Below are 18,519 nucleotides of genomic sequence, written 5' to 3' on the forward strand. Positions count from 1 at the left end.
AGCTAGAATTGGCACCAGCTCATTTGCAGATCTATTTGCTTTGAAAGAGCAATGGGCGAGGAAGAAGACTTCACTGTAAAAACAATTGGGTCACTAATGTGGGTTAATTTGATCCAACTTTGGGTTGTCTTGCACAAAAAGTGGTCTGTTTTGGATAAACAGAAAGACGGCCCAACAGAAAGTTGGGTTAAAATGTCCCAAGTTCACAGGTCATCCAACTTTTTTTTATTTTTTTGTCCCAGCAGTTTTATGTGTGTACACTCTAAAAACAGTTGGGTCAAGAATAACCCAAACTGAGTCAAAAAAGGGACCGATCCAACTTTTGGAGTTATTCACTCAACCCAAAAAGTTGGGTCAAATAAATTGGAACCCCCCAAAAAATAAAAAAATAAAAAATAAAAACTAATTTAATTTGACGTAACCTTTATTCTCAAAAAGTTGGTTGGGATAATTTTTTTACCCAATTCAATTGGGTAATTCAATTAACCCCCAAAATTGGATGAAATGAATGACCCACAGACAAACCCCCCAAAAATTAGTTGCTTTGTTGGTTATTCATTTCATTTGACCCAACTTTTGGGCTTAAATAACTCAAAATGGGTTGGCTCATTTTTATGCAATTCGAAAATCAATTCAATTGAGTTATTTAATTAACCCAAAAATTTTGGTCAAATAAATAACCCACAAAGCCCCCCCCCCCAAAAAAAAAAAAATTAGTTGAGTTTTTGTTTATTAATTGAATTTGACCCAACTTATACACATAACAGCCCAATTTTTGGGTTGTTTTGTGGATTATTCATTTGACCCAACTTTTTGTGTTAAATAACTCAAAGTTAGCCGTTTCCCGCCATTCTTGACCCGCTTTGGATTATTTTTGACCCAACTATTCTGTGAGCTTCTCACACAAAAATATGGTCAGCTGCCAAGAAATTCTGTTACCATAAGACTCTAAGAAGACAATGATGCACAAATTTTAGTTTTTCTAGTGCTGTTTGTGGCCGCACGGTGGTAGCATGGTTAGCACGTCTGCCTCCCAGTGCTGAGGACACAAGATCGAGTCCGGGCTTCGGCTTTCTTGGGTGGAGTTTGCATGTTCTCCCCGTGCCTGCGTGGGTCTTCTCCGGGTACTCCGGTTTCCTCCCACATTCCAAAGTCATGCATGGCAGGTTAATTGGGCGCTCCGGATTTTCCCTAGGTGTGCTTGTGAGTGTGAGTGGTTGTCTCTGTGTGCCCTGTGATTGGCTGACAACCAGTTCAGAGTGTACCCCGCCTACTGCCCGAAGCCGGCTGGGATAGGCTCCAGCACCCCCGCGACCCTTGTGAGGAATAAGCGGGTACGAAAATGGATGAATGGATAGCAAAGTGATGCTTAACACACAGACGAGAAACACAGTCCTAGTCAAGTACCCTGAATGCTTGCAGTTTATTAAAGGCTAAACCTTTCAAACGGACAGAATGTAAATTAACAGCATCCTCGGGGAGGCTGACAAGTGCCACATTCCTGACATCCCCTTACTGAAAGTGTCCCGCCGCCAAAGCGGAGCTGGGTCACTCCAGTTATGCACGCACACAATCGCAAATTCACACAAACGCGTACCAGGATATCATGGCTACACACATTCAGGCGCATGGACGACATGCGCAGAAAGAGCAACGGAGACATGTGGAATTGTCGCCCTCCTGCCTGACATTTGTGCTCAGTGTGCCGGGGGATCGAAGAGGTCGAGGTGGGGTGGGGGGGTTGACGGATGGTGAAATCACAAATTCGGCATGTCACATGGTCAAAGAGGGAAGATTTACGACAGATCGGGTTCCACATGGGCAGCATGGTGTTGTGGCCTCAGAATGCTCGGCATGGCAGTGAGATCAGACTCCGGCTTTAGTTTGCACACGCTCACTGGCAACTGGTTGACGATGCGAGTGGCCAAAGCGGACTGTCCGGTCTTCTCAATGCAATCGCTGGTGGGCAGATGTGGCAAAAACAAAACAAAACAAAACAAAACAGCACAATGCTGGGAAAACTGACTCCAATTCTGGGTGAAAACACAAGACAGTTCCATAAGGTCCAAAAAGGAGGAAATATTTAAAAAATAATCATAGTAATACATCAGACTCGTGGTAAATTTTCATCAACAACAAAGTTTTGCATGGTTTATAGATCATGTTTGCGTAACTAAATTGTAAAAAAAATATCAATGAAAAGTCAAATTCTTTTTGACAATTTACTTAGTTTACATCACCATGTTTTTAAACCACGAAGCAGTGACATGCTTCTGTAACAACGTGTCACAAAACACAACTTATTTTGAAAAGCCAACATGGAAAAAATGTCTTCAAGGATGACGCACCTGCTAATCGCCTCTTGCTTTTATGCTTTTCCGTCCCCACGTGACGATCTATGGCTGCTTTGCCCTGGCTGCTCACGTCCACATCACACCGGCAAAGCGTGCAGAAACTGTGAAACGAGCCTCGACTGCTTTTGGCCAGGAAATCGTGCTCTTTCGTCCATTCAATATTTAAAAAAATGTCCGGCGTTTTGGCATTTTTGCTAGTGCTGCCTTTTTTTTTTTTTTTTTTTGCTTTCGAGCGCTGTCAAAGAAGACGGTGAGGAAATGACGTAGTCAGATAGCCACAGATGGAACTTTGGTTACATTTATCGATGATATGTGAAATGATATGCGAGATTTTTAACTGAAAGCCAATCTCGGCCAATCACAGACCAGTTGTGAGAAACGTGGTGATGTTGGGTCACATAAACTCAACCATGACTAATTTTCTTTAAAAAGGCTTAGGGTTGCGCAGGACACATCAGTAAAAATTAGGACTGTCCTGCATAAATCAGGACACCTGGCCATCCTACTCATGGCGCAGATGTGAAAGGAGCCGCTTTGATTGGTCGTGATTGAAGTAGGCTGTAACTCGGGCTGGGAATCTTTGACTGTCTCACGATTCGATTAAGATTTTTGGGTCTACAATTCGATTCAGAATCGATTTTCGATTCAAACCGATTTTCGACTCAGAATAATTTGATTGACAAATGATTTCTCCTTCAATTTACAGATATGCACAACATTGTCATGATCTACTCCAGTCTGCTTTGCAAGACAAAATGACAAATAGAGACATTAAAGTGTCTTTTTTTGTTTAAACATTTATTAATTTTGTATTGTAAGTGTCTTTTTTTCCCACAAAAACAGCATGTGGGCTACAACTGCCTTTCCCCCTTCTTCTTCATTTCTAATTTAAATAAAATCGATTTTTGGATATTAAATATTGATTCGATTTGATTAATAAATGAGAATCTCGATTCTTTTATGAATCGATTTTTTGGCACACCCCTAGCTGTAACTACTCAAAAAGTTGCCGACGGTCAGCGTGCTAATGATGAACCCACAAAAAATTGGGCCACGCTATCTATGAGAGGCTACGATGCTGTACAAGTATGAACATTAAAAAAAAAAAAACTAAGAGAGATTTATTTAGTTCTCCATGGTTTCCTCGCTGGGTGACATCATGGAGCCCTGCAGTTATTTTTATTGGCTGGTGGCGAGCCAGCTCTTCTCCGGGCCACGCCACCTGTCCCGCTCCGCAGCGGGCAGGCAGCTGCCCTCTGGGGAGGGAGGACAAGTCGAGCACTCAAAAGTGATTGAGAGTTGAAAGGATGAATATGATACATGCATGCCATGCTTGTACTTCTGAGCATGTTCGCAAGTTCAGAATGTTTTACTGCTGCTACTGTGCAGCATCGTTAGCTCAATGTGTAGACGTTGTCATAGTTTTTTCTCCAATGCTAAATCATACATAATTTTCAACCGTGCACGCTTGTTCACCGGGGGTTTGATGCGTGTGTTTGTGTGACTCCAAGTGTGGGGGCCGTGGGGTTATTCCTGGCCTGTGTCATGTGTTCTTAGGTGCAATTTAGTCACATGCCATCTGACCAACCTTTGGCCTCGAGGAGTGCTTAATACAGAAGTTACGAAGCGGGTAAGGTAACATTACAGCAACATTTTGAACCATATTTTCGCCTTTGATGATTCCTGACCACAGCAGCATAATTTTTGTGATCCCTGTGACCTGCAGTTGTATATTAAATGGTACCTCGACTTACGAGTGACCCGGCTTCACAACTTTTTAAAGATGCAGGCCAACACACAAAAGTTTTTTTTAAAAACAGAAGCGAAGTGCTTGCTTCAAGCGGTTTATTGCCGTTGCCAGATGAAGTCTGCCGGAAAACTTAAAGTAAAGCAAAAATAATTCAGTGCTGTGTGTTCAACCAAACCACACAACTTTGTCTTATGAAATTCTGTTCACTAAGACACATTGCAAAATAATATAGAAGTCGTTAAAAAATTTTTTGAATTGAAATACATTATTTTCAAATAAATAGAGAAGCAATACATACAGACGCAACATACAATATTCACAGGCATTTTATCATATTACTCCAGCTTGGTTACAATGGTCTTGAGTGTTTCATTATCAGATCTCCATTTAGTATATATGTATGTATGTGTGTATGTATGTAATATACTGCCCTCTGGTGGCCAGGGCACAAACACCAGACACATCATGCCCACAAATCGTTCTCTTTGAGAACGCTCTCTCTCTCTCTATCTCTCTCTCTCTCTCTCTCTCTCTCTCTCTCTCTCTCTCTCTCTCTCTCTCTCTCTCTCTCACTGTAATTTTTAATTGATATGATGCCGATCAACTAATTATGCCTGGCAATAGTCAGAATGATCAATACTTGAAGGAATTACAAATAAGTAAGATTATGTTTGGAATTGACTAGGTTTCCTACATACAAGTTCGTTAATAATGCTCAAGAACAGAAGTACAGTATATTACCCATAACAACAGGGTATAGTGTCATAATGACAATACTGTGCCACCTCGTGGCAAGGGCGCACCATTATAAATGACAAAATGACAAAGTTATTACCTGCTACCATCATGTTACCTAATACCTGAAAATCAGTTTGTAATCGTAAAAAAATAAAAATAAAGACAACTAAAAAACAAGCCATAAAACTATTTTTTTTTTAAAGAAAAAAGAAAGAAAAGTACAGTTTTCCAAAATCTTCCACTGGAGGCCATCTTGGAGTGAAGTCCACGACTACTAGTTCCTCCGCGACTGTAGTGGGCGCTAGTCTGTTGTTTCTAAACGTCATCTCGGGGCTGACGAGGCCGCTCAGCCATGTTGAGAAGTCTGTCAAGCAAAGTGCAGCCCGCCATTGTGTAGACACCAAGCAGGCTCTGTAGGGAGATAGGGGCGCTCGGCTAAACAATTCACCCGTAGCTACGCGAAATTCTCCAGCCTGCCGCTCGTAATATACTTAAGCAGTCTGCTGGGGGATAAAAAAAAAAAAAGACATGTCAGCCAGCAGCTTCCTCGATCAGGTAACGAGAGGTATTTTCTGAAGCAAATTGTCAGCATCGCGCGGCGGCTACGGCTAGCGAGTGATAGCTTAGCTTCGAGAGGCAAAAAGCGACTGTGGCTAAGTAGTGCAGCAGTAGGCCTTGACCACCTGCTAAACGGAACTGACTGCTCAACCTATTATCTCTTCATCTATTTTTCCCCTTCCTCTTTTCTCATAAATCAAACCTTCATGAATCACCTGGACCCAATCCAGAGACCGAAAGGCCAAGCTAATAAAGGTAAGAGCCTCCCTCCCTTCGGATCTTTTATATGGACTTGAAAGCTCGGGTTAACGTGTGCTGGTCGCTTTGAAGCGCCGTAGCCCATGATTCTCGTCCAACACGCCTTGACATGTACGTCGGGGGGTTATAAATGAGGCCTACGGCGAGTCGACTGTAACGCGGGTTCAACGTTTCGCACCGAAAGTTGGTACATGATGCCCGTCTGGATCGCTCTTTTCCTTGCTAACTCGCTTTTGTATCGCGATGACACGTGTGCGAGGGAACGATCTCCTGCAACTTGCCGATCCGTAGCTCACATTTAGGACGATGTAGATGTATTGAAATTTCCGGGTGACCGTCTCGTAGCACGCCAGGTTGGTGAAGTTGATGTGAAAAGCAGCCTTTGACGCTCAATCGGGACACTTGTTTGCTTAGCCCGCTAGCAGGTTGCTAGGTTAACCCCGAATGACACGTCTTCCAGACGTGGACTTCAAGTGCCACTTTAGATACATAGACGGATAAAATAGATAGGTGGGTATTTTGTTCAACCCCAGATGGGGGGAAAATGCTACAGCAGCGTAACTGAAACGCATTCACTCATATTTATATGGATAGGAACTACTGACAAAGTACAAACGAGAGCCGCATACAAGACATTTAAACGTAATCAGGGTTCTACATTAACAAATACGGCAATGAACTAGAAGTTCACTGAAAAGTGGAGTACAAACATATATGATGAAATAAACACTTTCTTGCCTTTCAATTATTTAACAGACCCTTAGTGCTATTTTGCCGTGAATCGCGCGAAAAGTACAAGCTGTGCTAGTGTGCTGGTTAATGCACTTGACTCGCCCCGGTTCTATACATTAAAAAAATAGTACAATTTATTCACAACAGCCTATATGCTCCGAGTGTTATGTTTCTGATTAGGCTTGTAATGCCGATAAAAACCTATGTTCTGACAGTTATGGTTAGGGTTGGACAGGTAATGCCAATAACAGCCACTATTCTGAATGTTATGGTGAGGATTAGGCTGGTAATGCCAATAAACAAAACGAAAACTTCATAAAAACGTTCGAGAAGCATGTTAAGACTGCACTCATAGTCTAGTAAATATGTATGACTTTTATCCACATCTGGAAGATGCCTAGTGCCAGTCTGAACAGAACCAATACTATGCTTAGTTTTTTTTCTCCTTGTGATGCCATGACTCATTGTCGTTATCGCCTTGCTAATTTCAATCTTAACAATGTCCCTTAGATGCTTAAATGTTAATTTTTACCTTTGTTTTATTTTTTATTTTTTATTTGCAGTGCAAAACGGAGCTGTGACCCAAAAGGATTCCTTGAATGATGATGAGTTTGAGCCTTATCTGAACACTCAGGGCAGACAGGTAAGCTGTGTTGTTCCTTGTTGAGACTTGATAGCTCATTGAAGAAACTTCCTAAGCAAAAGTGAAGTAGTTAGCAAGTGTAAATCCAACTTCACCTACAACTCGCGTGTGGGAAGCTGATGCTGTACAACAATGGCAGTTCCCGTTGCATATGTCAAACGGCAAAATATTTTCCTAACTACTGCATTTTCGCAAGTAGTAATAGTTTAATTTGTATGTTTAGAATAATATTGGGCCCATTATACCAATGCAGTGGTACCTTGTCCTTAGGACTGGTCCGGTTTCATGTCATTCCATGTGGGGGTGGGCCGGTGGGGGGTGACCGCTCCTAATTTGGACTGAAGCAGGCTTAGCACATGACATGCAGCAGAGTGAAAAGTCACCCGGAAGTTTAACATCCACTCGACTCACCGGCGGCTGAATCTGCCAGTTTTATTCGGCTTTCAGTGTCCTCCGTACTGCTTTTGATGAAGTGCTTCTTTGTTGTAAAGCGAAATTCTACCTTTGATGTCCGCCGTGGACGCGATCATTCCTCGTGAGTTCAATGCTGCCACTGGTGGCCATGTCATTCAGTGTGTATTTTACGCACGCAATACGTCACGTGACTGTCCAAAATGCCGATACAGTACTTAACGTAAAAATATTCATAAAACGTTCTATAAAATTGCTCAACATAAATTGGCAATTTTTTCAGGGAAGAGTTGAAATTATCCATTTCACAGAATAGCTGGTTAGTTTTTCTTAAGTCTTGTGTTCCTTTAAAGATAGGGTGTCAATACCGCCATCAAATGTTGATACTAACACCGTCAGCTATGAATGTTGTGACAGTATTCTCCTCATGTGCTGTCAACAATATGAATCTAAACAAAAAAAAACATGGTTAAATAGTAATAAGTACCGGTACATGTTTTTACTCTTTTTAATGTGAAATAGTCCATACATTTTTATACTAGTATGCAAGGGTTAGGGTTAGGGACTGCTTCTCCTAAATTAACTTTTTATTTTTTTATCAGCTGCATTATATACATATTGGTAATTGTCCAACTAGTATATGGCTATACAACCAAATATTTTGCATTGAAGTTGTTTTCTAGTTTCTACCACAATATTTCATGGCCAATGATATGCTTATGTAGGTTGTCAGGATTGCGTTTTAGATTATCCCTCTCACTATTGACCGGAAGGCTTTGAGGTGGAATATTTCGGACTTGCACAACCTTGGAATGCAGTCTTCCACCATTAAATGAGGCGCGGCATAAGGATGTAATTGATGTTTTTATTTGCAGGGAATGAATGGGTGGGTTAGAGACTGATTTCATTGACATGAAGTTTACTAATTGGCATTCTGCATTCTAAAGATGGACTTGGTTATCAGGTTTGGGTTACATTGCTCTTACTGGCCTAGGATTATTTATCTCTTAAACTGTCTGTGAACTCAATAGAGTTGTGAACTGTTTTGGTGGAAAAAATGCTTCTTGGTGTTTGTTTGTTTTGTATTATTTATCGTTTACTAGTGAGGTAGATTTGTGCCACTAGTCTTCACAAAACATTAAATGAAATGAAATACAATTTTGCTCAGACTAAAACATCTTATTTCTCCCTCTAGAGCAATGCCTATACGGCCATGTCAGACTCGTACATGCCCAGCTATTACAGCCCCTCCATAGGATTTTCCTACTCCCTCAACGAGGCAGCATGGTCTACCGGCGGGGACCCTCCTATGCCTTACCTGGCCTCCTACGGACAGCTAAGCAACGGGGAGCCCCACTACCTCCCAGACGCCATGTTCGGGCAGCCGGGCCCTTTGGGAAGCAACCCCTTCTTGGGCCAGCACGGCTTCAACTTCTTTCCCAGCGGCATCGACTTCTCGGCATGGGGGAACAGCAGCTCTCAGGGACAGTCGGGCACGCCGCAGAGCTCCGGCTACAGCAGCAGCTACGCGTACGCTCCCAGCTCCCTGGGAGGGGCCATGATTGATGGACAGTCCCCCTTTGCGCCGGCTGCCAACGAACCCCTAAACAAAGCGCCCGGAATGAACAGCCTGGACCAGGGCATGGCCGGCTTAAAGATTGGTGGCGCGTCTCCCGGGGGCAGCGGGGACATGGCTCCCAAGGTGGTCGGCTCTGGCTTACCAGGAGGGGGTCCTCTGGGCACTGTGTCCTCGGTGGGACCCTCTAGCATGCCTCCCGTCTCCATCGCCCCTGTCAAGCCTGCCTCTTGGGCGGACATCGCCAGCAAGCCAGCCAAGCCTCAGCCCAAGCTGAAAACCAAGGGCGGCATGGGGGCCAATTTGCCGCCGCCACCCATTAAACACAACATGGACATCGGCACGTGGGACAACAAGGGCACCGTGCCCAAAGCGGTCACGCCTCAGCAGGTGCCCTCGATCCCCAGCAACGGGCAGCAACCCAATCAGTCGTCCCCCCAGCCTGGGAGTACAGCGGCGGGGAACCCCCAGATGCCCCTCAGCAACGGACAGCTGGTACCCCCGGTTCCCCAGATGGGGCCGCATCAGTTCCCGCCCGGCGGGCAGCCCGGCATGGTTCAACTGGCCCAGTCGCCTCTCTCCCAGGGGCCCCCGCCTCCGCCCAGTCAACAGCAGCAGGCCGCCCAGCCCACCCGCTGGGTCCCCCCGAGGAACCGGGCCAACGGGTTCGGCGACGATGGTGGGACTGGCGCGGGCCAGTCACCTCCCTCCTCCTCCGGGGTGGGTATGGTCCCAGGGGTGTCTTCCGAGCCCCACCCGGTCTTGGAGAAGCTGCGTATGGTCAACAACTACAACCCCAAGGACTTTGACTGGAACCCCAAGCAGGGCCGCGTGTTCATCATCAAGAGCTACTCCGAGGACGACATCCACCGCTCCATCAAGTACAACATCTGGTGCAGTACGGAGCACGGCAACAAGAGGCTGGACGCCGCCTACCGCTCGCTGGGCGCCAAGGGGCCGCTCTACCTCCTGTTCAGCGTCAACGGCAGCGGGCACTTCTGCGGCGTGGCCGAGATGCGCTCGGCCGTGGACTACAACACGTCGGCCGGCGTGTGGTCGCAGGACAAGTGGAAGGGCCGCTTTGACGTGCGCTGGATCTTTGTCAAAGACGTTCCCAACAGTCAGCTGAGACACATCCGGCTGGAGAACAACGAGAACAAGCCGGTGACCAACTCTCGGGACACGCAGGAGGTGCCGCTGGACAAGGCCCGGCAGGTGCTCAAGATCATCGCTGGCTACAAACACACCACCTCCATCTTTGACGACTTTTCGCACTACGAGAAGCGTCAGGAGGAGGAGGAGTGTGTGAAAAAGGTAATGTTGAGCCCTGGAAGGCACTCAGGCTTGGATATTAGAAGCAGGTGGAGCATGTTGCCTAGCAACGGTTAAACAATGCTAGCTTCAACAGTCATTCATTATACTTGAGCCCCAATGAGTGTGTAAATTAGACGAAGATACTTGATCTTTTTTGTTTGTTTGTCTGATTAGGCACATGATTTTACGCTCTTTGGGGTGCGCCTATTTATTTAGTAGAATCTATCCTTAGCCATGTGCGGAAAAACTCACGTTTTTATTTTCGTGCTGTTCTATAATGCTCTTTGATGCTGAAAGCTGGCTCCGAAGCCCAAAAAGAAGTAATTGGTTATTTCAAAAGTATGTCGGAAGTTTTGCATAAACCGAGATAGGAGTATTGTGTGTCTGGGAGGAGCCAAGTTTAGCCAAGATAGTTAGTGGAAGTTATGGAGCGTGTTCACAGCACGTCTATGCACACACTTTTGGTGTTTATTTTATTATTTTTTCCCCTATATAAGATAATCTAATCAATTTGTTTTTAAGGGAAATGTAAGATGAAGAGTTTAAAATTAGTGGGGGGTTTTTGTTTTTGTTTTTTTTGTTTGTTTTTGTTTTTTTTTAGATCCAAATCACATTTTATCGCTTTTTGCTGCAGTGCTTGGTTCATAAAACATACTTAATTGCTGAATATTCTAAGATGGGTCTCAAACTCAATTTATGCGGGGGCTGGTGGAGATAGTGTGAGTGTATGTCTGGGCCGCATCAAATGTTTCACAAAAAGGGTTTGAGTTGTTTTTTTTGTTTTGTTTTTTCTTAAGAACATTGAATCTAATTGTTTACAGTCTATTAATAACATAACAGGTCTTCTCTCTCATTTCTGTGGTACTTTGCATACTCCTCAGCATGTCTAGTGTGTAATGACATCTGATTTCTTGAGCACGGAAACCTCCTCTGTGCATTCAAGACATTTAAGGAAGCACCTGCAGGGTTCTAAATTAACAATGGCCTGGGGCCACTATGTGAATTTGTGGGGCCGCCTGAAGCTTATTGACACTGACCCAGTCGGACCGGTGCAAATTTAATAAATACAATGAAAGCAACATGTACTTGTTAAAAATATTCAATATTTAAGTTGTATCCACTAAAATGAATGAATCATTAATTGAGCTCAGTTTAAGACGGTCGACTCAAGACGACCTTCCGAGGTTCCAGAATGTTCACAATGAGTGAGTTTGCACATTGGCATAAGAATGGCATCAAGGGACATAAGAACTTGCATGCCTTTTTTTGTTGTTGTTGTTGTTGTTGTTGTTGTTGTTTTTTTTAAATGGCCTAGCCATAAGTCTCTAACTACTTTGCTCCCAATAAAAATTCAGCTTTAGTTGTTGCATTAGTAACATGACTTCATCGGAATGTGAGCCCCATGTAGTCTGTAGGGTGGATGCTTTTCTGTGAGGTGTCCCTTAACGATTCTATACATTTGTCACACATTTATAGAATAGATTGTAATGTCGTAATACTATTGCTGTGATTTAAGTCCAATTGAAATCAAGTGTCCCCTGACTGAAACCAGAAATGACTGCGCTCTTAATTTAAGTCTCAAAATGAAAAGAGAAAAACATATTCAAGAATTTAGTTTTGAATCATTGGTCATCAGCTTAACATGAATCAAGGTGCCATGGTTCTCACATCGTAGTATTATGTTTATCCTGCAATATTTCTACCTAGCTTCATGATGTGGATTTGGGACACTATCCTGGTATTAAAGTAATGCACAATGAAGCCTTCTATCCTTTAATGTTTCACTATTGTGCGTAGTCTTTTAAGTTTTCAAATGAAAACAAGACGTCTGTATTTTCTGGTGAACAACACTGCCTTGAAGCAAATAAAGTAACAGAATTTGCTTGATATAACTACTAAACAATTCAAGTTATACAACCTAATGACATCCAGTGCAAATTACCCATTGATGTTTCACTGAACAAAATTATTTTTTATTTGCTTATATGATCGGCAACATGTGAGAAATTCCTCTCATGAAGTTTTGCAGTTGTACAAATGATCAATTAAAGCCTCGCATTAAATGGAAAAGCTGTAAAAAGTGTTTTTAGAAGAGCTTTGAGATGTGTACTCTTGATTATTATTTTTTTATTATTATTATAATTATGAAGTTTCCCTATTTCAAATTCATCAAATTGTCTCTATACTTAATGCTTTTCTCATTTGCATCAAGTTTTACAATGTGTACCAGTGAGGTCTCTCTTTTTTTTTTTTTTTTCATTTATTATTATTTTTTCTCACTTGATTTGTTTGTGTGGCAGGTGGAGGTCCAAGGCAGCGAGCCATATCCCAGCAACCCAAACAGCAGGAGTCATTACAGGCTGCAGGTAAATTCACCTCAAAACCTGTGTACTATGCAGACACTTAACTGTTAACGTAAATACGGTTAAAACAATATATTCCTGGTCCATAAGTTCCATTTGAAGATAGTCTGTAAAGAAATATAGACGCGGATGTTTTTCACTGATGTTGAAGGTTTTTTTTTTTCCAGTGGTATCGTTTCACTACTGGTATCAAGGTACTAGTGACAACACTGTTGACGTCCAAATACAAGATTGACCCAATGCCATCTATTGGTTTTATCTTTGTACAGCACTTGGTGTCAAAATTTTAATGCTTGAAAAGTGTGATTATAAATACATTTTGATCTGAGTTGACATTTGAGGTTTTGGCCCAGCACCAGCGATGATGATGTGCTGTCGGGTGGACCTGAAGTTTTTGTGCCACTTTGGGCATATTTTTCCTGCAAAGTGTTGGTTTTGCATCATTTGAAGTTATGTTGTTTTGTCTGTCCATCCAGGAACGCCAGGGACGGATGAAGTAACAGTTGGTGCTTTTGTCAAAAGACTGCAAAGCCCCCTCCCAGACCCCCATTCACCACCCACCTACCTACCAACCTACCTGCCCTCCCCTCCCAGCCATTGCATCATCACGTCCACACGTCTCTATTAAGAAATCCTTAAACTGAAGAAGGCTAAAGAATTAACCGAGGATGAGAATAAAACACAATGAAGACTTTGTTGATTTCTTTTGACTTTAAAGACTTACTTGGAACTCGTAGTTTAAAAAAAAAACACAAAAAAGAGACAAACTATTATTCCTAGGACTACAACGTAATGCATAGCATCCTTAGGTGAACTCTTGTTTTGCCATTCCACTGCATATGCTTCTTCCCAATCTCCTTTGTTTTTATTTTAAATGAAAGGATCATCCTGATCTTTTTTTCCCCCCCTTCTTTTTTTTTTACGGTCCAAGAGCAGGTCTGTAATGGTCACATCCACGTTTGCTGAAAATGGTCTCCAAGCTCACGAGTGGGACTTTTCCAAGTGTTTAGTTTTGCATCATTTCTTCAGAGGACACAATGGAGATGCACAGTGGAGTTATTTTCCCTCCTCAGCAGGTCTTCATCACAGAAACCCGCATTCTTAAAAATGTCTGCCATGTTTTTTGTTTTATGTCATGTCCCTCGCAATCTCTGTCATAATCCCCATTCTTTCTCCTGGAGGTCGCGTACAGAATAGCTACAATTTGTTTTTGGGGTTTATCTTTTGCATGCAACGGGACAAATTGCGTTGAGGATGTCGTAAAGGGAGATGACAAAATGGTGGTCAAGAATTAAATTAGCAGCAGCAGAAAAACCATTAAGTTGAGCCTTGTTAAGAGTATGATTTAAAAGGTGCCCCGCTAACTAACAGCCTTTGTTGGACTTGATTTACCCGCCTTTTCTTTCCCTTGGACAGCTTGATTCATTGTTGCAATGGTCTGCTTTCTTTTTGGGGTTGTTCTTTATTGTTTTGTTTTTCCTCCCTTTTCTAATGACAGCGATGCGAGTGGCCTTGCCTCCACTCTTTCTATTAATCAGTTCCAAAGTAATAAATGTGGTATATTAAGCAGAACTGGTGTGCATTCCCCTTGTTTTACTCTTAAGCTGAAGAATGTCTTTCATATATTAAACCCGTCCGTCCCAAACATGACTTTTCACCACCTTTCCCTTCTTATCTACTAACCTGGCCTGTCTATTACCACGACATTCCCCACTTTACATTTGACTGCTACTTAAGCCAACCATAATCAAATTGGCTTCTATTGTTTTGTTTCGTTTTTTCGTTCTTCAGAATGGCATTTTGGGGAAGTTTCAACACAAAAATAAACATGCAAGGTCCTCTTTCAGAACTACTGGCTTTTATTTGTGGCAGAATAAAGAAGCTCCACAAAATGATGTGTCTTTTTGTCAACACTCACAGAAGTAATTTTTTGTCCGCTAATTCCAACTCTGAACTGTAGGGTGGGGGAAGTTACTCTGCAATCCGCCATTTTCTTCTGCTATTCAGATCGTAGTTCGCGGATTGACCTCAAGAGGGCGTTATAGTATCAGGCAATTGCACATCTCGACCAGACTTGAGCATGTTGAGCAACTTCAAGTTAGTTTGATTATAAACATGGTTAGGGTTGTACTATACTTGACCCTGTGGTATCGTGACAAATAGTGGTCAAGTCATCCATTTATTGGTCCAAGACAAAATAGATTTGTGCTGTAAGTTGTAGAGCATTGTGTCCTATAAATGTCATTACAGGACTGTCTCAGAAAATTAGAATATTGTGATAGTCCATTATTTTCTTTTATATAAGCAAAAATGTCATACATTCTGGATTCATTACAAATCAACTGAAATATTGCAAACATTTTGTTTTAATATTGCTGATTATGGATTTATTTATTTTTATTTTTTAACTTGGTCTGAGGAAATATTCTAATATTTTGAGATAGGATATTTGAGTTTTCTTGAGCTGTAAGCCATAATCATCAATATTTCAGTTGATTTGTAATGAATCCAGAATGTATGGCATTTTTGCTTATTTAATTGCATTACAGAAAATAATGGACTTTATCACAATATTCTAATTTTCCGAGACAGTCCTGTATACTGTATTTGATCTTCAAAATGAAATTTTCCTACAAACTGCCAAAACAATCAATAGTCCACGACTTAAACAAAAAAAATACAAATAAAACAAATCCTAATAAACTTGTCGCCTCAATGTGTATGATATAGCCTACCGTATATGAAGATTTAAAGATCTTAAATGTGACCATTTAAAAATATTTAAACAATATCCATTTTAAGATGGTTGCTGAAGAAAAAAAAATAATTTACATATTACTGATTAATCATATTCATCATTTTGAACATAAAGTTCAGAAACAATTCACAGAAAAATGTCCCATGTAAATAATCTCATACTGAAACAACGTGTTAAAAGTTACTACTTTTTCAAAATGTAGTCGGAAGAAGTAAAAGTTGGTTAAAAGTTAAATAGTTTTCACAAAGCTACATGTTTACCTATGTAATCTTGTAAATAAAATTATCAATTTTACGGTTTTATTTTTTAATATTTGGAATGGGCGTTTAAGTAAGACCTTTTTAGGCCACCGTTCTTCCGGGTTGAACGATATCGCAAGCACGCCACGACGTGGTTCAGCGTTTGTTAGCGAACATACAATGATGTTTGTTTTAAGTGTACCTCACGCTTTTTGTCACACATTGTCACAGAAAGGGTAAATTCAAATAGTTATTAACATGGCAAGGTATTTTGTTTTTAATCGTGAAGGGTTACTTGATGTGAGTGTTCCCCATGTGTTGGTCACACACGCTTCTTGGATGTCTTTTTCCCACGCTTGAGTAAGTGAACTTTTTTTGTGTCCACGCAGGGGTTAGTTGAGGATGCTGATAATGTGTGCGTGTGTGTGTTTGTTTAGACGTGGGGTGGAGGTGGGAGGCACTTGGGGGCATGGGGCGACGGCACGTGTCGCGTGTGCGTAGAAACTGTAAAGCACGCTGCCTCCAGGGCAACTCCCGTGACTCTTATCTCAGGGTCTCCAGGGACTCCATTTTGGCTCCTCGTTGCTGCCTGTGGGGGATGGGAAATTCAAATTAATAAAATTAGTTAGGCGTCCTTAAGAAGACAACAACAAAGACGAATATCATTTAAAATTGTAGTTGAGTTTGATATCCATTCAAATAAATATTTAATGAATCTTTAAAGTGAAAGTCAACCCAAATATTGCCTTTACAATATGTTTAGTCTGGCCTCAACAATTGTATAATCACAGTCTTCTGACTGATAATGTGTTTATGGAATATGAGTTAAGCAGCAAAATCCCCCTTGTGTTCGCCATCTCAGGAGGCGGCCATTTTGCCACTTGTTGTGGACTGAAAAAGAAGTTGTCATGGATCAGGTAATGACCAATCACGGATCACCAGATTTCTGAAGCTGATTCCTGATTGTTTGTTGGAGAAAGGGAGTTTGCAAACTTGGATGCTGGATTGAAGAGACAGCCCTCATTGTGTAACTTAATGCTAGCTAGCTCATACGACACAAACAACATGGATGGATGACACGCGTGGATATAAGAATTAACCTAAAGCAGGGGGGGATCACCCCGAGTTCTACCTTTGGTCAGTGTAAAAGGAAAACCTTTCCATAGGTTGACTCGGCTGTCTGTCAAGCTGAGTAAGAGGTGTACATAATATGTGTTACCCAAATTATAATCTCGAAATTTTGCCTGGCATTGTTCCAGTTGGTCTGCGTATGTTTTCTTGTCTTTTTGAGCATGTGCTATGGTACAACTCTTAGCTAGCATCACACCTTTTTATTGGGGAGGTTTGTTTTTGCGGCGACATTTTAACTGCGCACACAAGAAAAAATGCTAGGATGTGCCCCTTTCACCCTGTAATTAGTTGGTGTGTGGGGGTGGAAGGAGGAGAGGCGTGTGTCGTTGTGTGTGCGCGGTTCCACACTTGGCGCCGCAAGGTCATGCTTGTGCTTCATTGTACCTTCATTATCATAAGGCATCCATCTCTTTCTTCCATTAGTGACGCTTCGCCATGTCGCCTGCGCCGACCTCTATTTACATGACTAAATTAGATTGATTTGACTCGGCTGTGTGTGTGTGTGTGTGTGTGTGTGTGTGTGTGTGCGCGCACAAGCAAGGATCTTCCAATAAAATGATGAAAAGGGAAACAATATTGATAATTGATCCAATATTTTATTTATTCTGTAAGGTATTGAGAAGTTCTGAATAGTACATTCATTGATAGTTTGTCTTTTTAGTAAATAGATGATGCAGACACTTGACTGTTTGAACAGTTGGAATTATGATGCTATGAAAAAAACATTAAAAAAACAATGTAACTTAAAAAAAAATCTAATCTTGGGGAGTCACAACTCACAACCTGGAAGTCACAACAGAAAATGTGCCTAGCAAGTTATGTCCGGAACATTGCCGTAGGCATGAATTTTCGTATTTGTGCATTTGACTGTTTAGACTGTTTAATAAACAGAGGAAAGCGTGTACACACACCACAAGGAAGAAGAAGAAAAAAAGTGACAGCTTGTAACTTCAGAAGTTAGGGCATCACTTTATATTGTTAAAACAAGTTTGAAGTATTTCCAGAATCACTCGCCATGACATCCGTTATTAGCCAGTGTTTGAGCTGAAACCAAGTATGTGCAGAAACTGCAGATTTTGATGATCTTTTATTATCAATGTTGGCATAAGGTGGCTGTAAAGAGATAAATGAGAATTTTTCGTTTGTGTTTTATCAAAGTATGCTTATGGACAGCTCAAATTGACATGAAAACCAAGTATGTGCATGTGGTGACAGTTTTGTGCTAATGTGACAACACTGTCACTCAACAACCCATGAAACATATTGTGATTGTGAAAAGAAGAAGACAGTTTGAGGTGCCAAAATTGTCATTTGCGCGTTTGGTCTGGTCAGGGGACATTCTTTTGCAACAAAGTGTGCGATTTGTGACCATTTTGTTTTTAGTCTTGACTCTTGAAAATGCGTTTAAAATGTTAACATACAGTGATTACTATATAACAGTAATTTGTAAACACATCACACTTATTGAATGATGTTTTTTTTTTTTTATGTCGCGATATTTTATATAATGAAAAAGTAAAACAAAGTAATGACTGAACGTGTAAGACAGAAATTATTGAATATATTGTTTAGTTTGAATCTTTTTGAGAAAAAAATGTTTTCATTGGATGATATTTTCTTGGTAATATACTGTAGTTCATTTTAGATTTTTATTCCTCAATGCTTAACAGAGGTTTTTCTTTCAACATTATTTG

At 41.5% G+C, this 18,519-nt stretch overlaps 2 protein-coding genes across 6 annotated transcripts in view; both read left to right on the top strand.

Moving 5' to 3' along the window:
- The first annotated feature begins 5,151 nt into the window (after window positions 1-5,151).
- On the top strand, window positions 5,152-14,589 carry ythdf2 (YTH N6-methyladenosine RNA binding protein F2). Of its 4 annotated transcripts, none has more exons than XM_077538876.1 (5): window positions 5,152-5,655; window positions 6,954-7,033; window positions 8,640-10,334; window positions 12,635-12,700; window positions 13,174-14,589. In XM_077538876.1, exons 1-5 carry the CDS (start codon window positions 5,607-5,609, stop codon window positions 13,195-13,197), a joined length of 1,914 nt encoding a protein of 637 aa, XP_077395002.1. In that variant the 5' UTR covers window positions 5,152-5,606; the 3' UTR covers window positions 13,198-14,589. The 4 variants fall into 4 exon arrangements, with proteins under 4 accessions (XP_077395002.1, XP_077395003.1, XP_077395004.1 ...); XM_077538877.1 differs by lacking the exon at window positions 5,152-5,655 and adding an exon at window positions 5,693-5,769; XM_077538878.1 differs by lacking the exon at window positions 5,152-5,655 and adding an exon at window positions 5,714-5,845.
- A 1,210-nt stretch (window positions 14,590-15,799) lies between these two features.
- msrab (methionine sulfoxide reductase Ab) overlaps window positions 15,800-18,519 on the top strand; it is a 65,710-nt gene continuing 62,990 nt past the window's right edge. For both annotated transcript variants that reach the window (XM_077539238.1, XM_077539239.1), the window contains exon 1: window positions 15,800-16,054. In XM_077539238.1, the coding sequence (XP_077395364.1) occupies window positions 16,008-16,054 (47 nt within the window). In that variant the 5' untranslated portion in view covers window positions 15,800-16,007. The remainder of the gene's footprint in view (window positions 16,055-18,519) is intronic.

This window comes from Festucalex cinctus, chromosome 12 (genome assembly GCF_051991245.1).
Source record: "Festucalex cinctus isolate MCC-2025b chromosome 12, RoL_Fcin_1.0, whole genome shotgun sequence".
NCBI lineage: Eukaryota > Metazoa > Chordata > Actinopteri > Syngnathiformes > Syngnathidae > Festucalex > Festucalex cinctus.

Excerpts from the sequence above, each read along its gene's own strand:
- ythdf2 (XM_077538876.1), top strand. The coding sequence starts at position 5,607 with ATGAATCACCTGGACCCAATCCAGAGACCGAAAGGCCAAGCTAATAAA. Across the intron at positions 7,034-8,639 it reads TGAACACTCAGGGCAGACAG|AGCAATGCCTATACGGCCAT; the intron begins GTAAGCTGTGTT and ends TTCTCCCTCTAG. Across the intron at positions 12,701-13,173 it reads GGAGTCATTACAGGCTGCAG|GAACGCCAGGGACGGATGAA; the intron begins GTAAATTCACCT and ends CTGTCCATCCAG.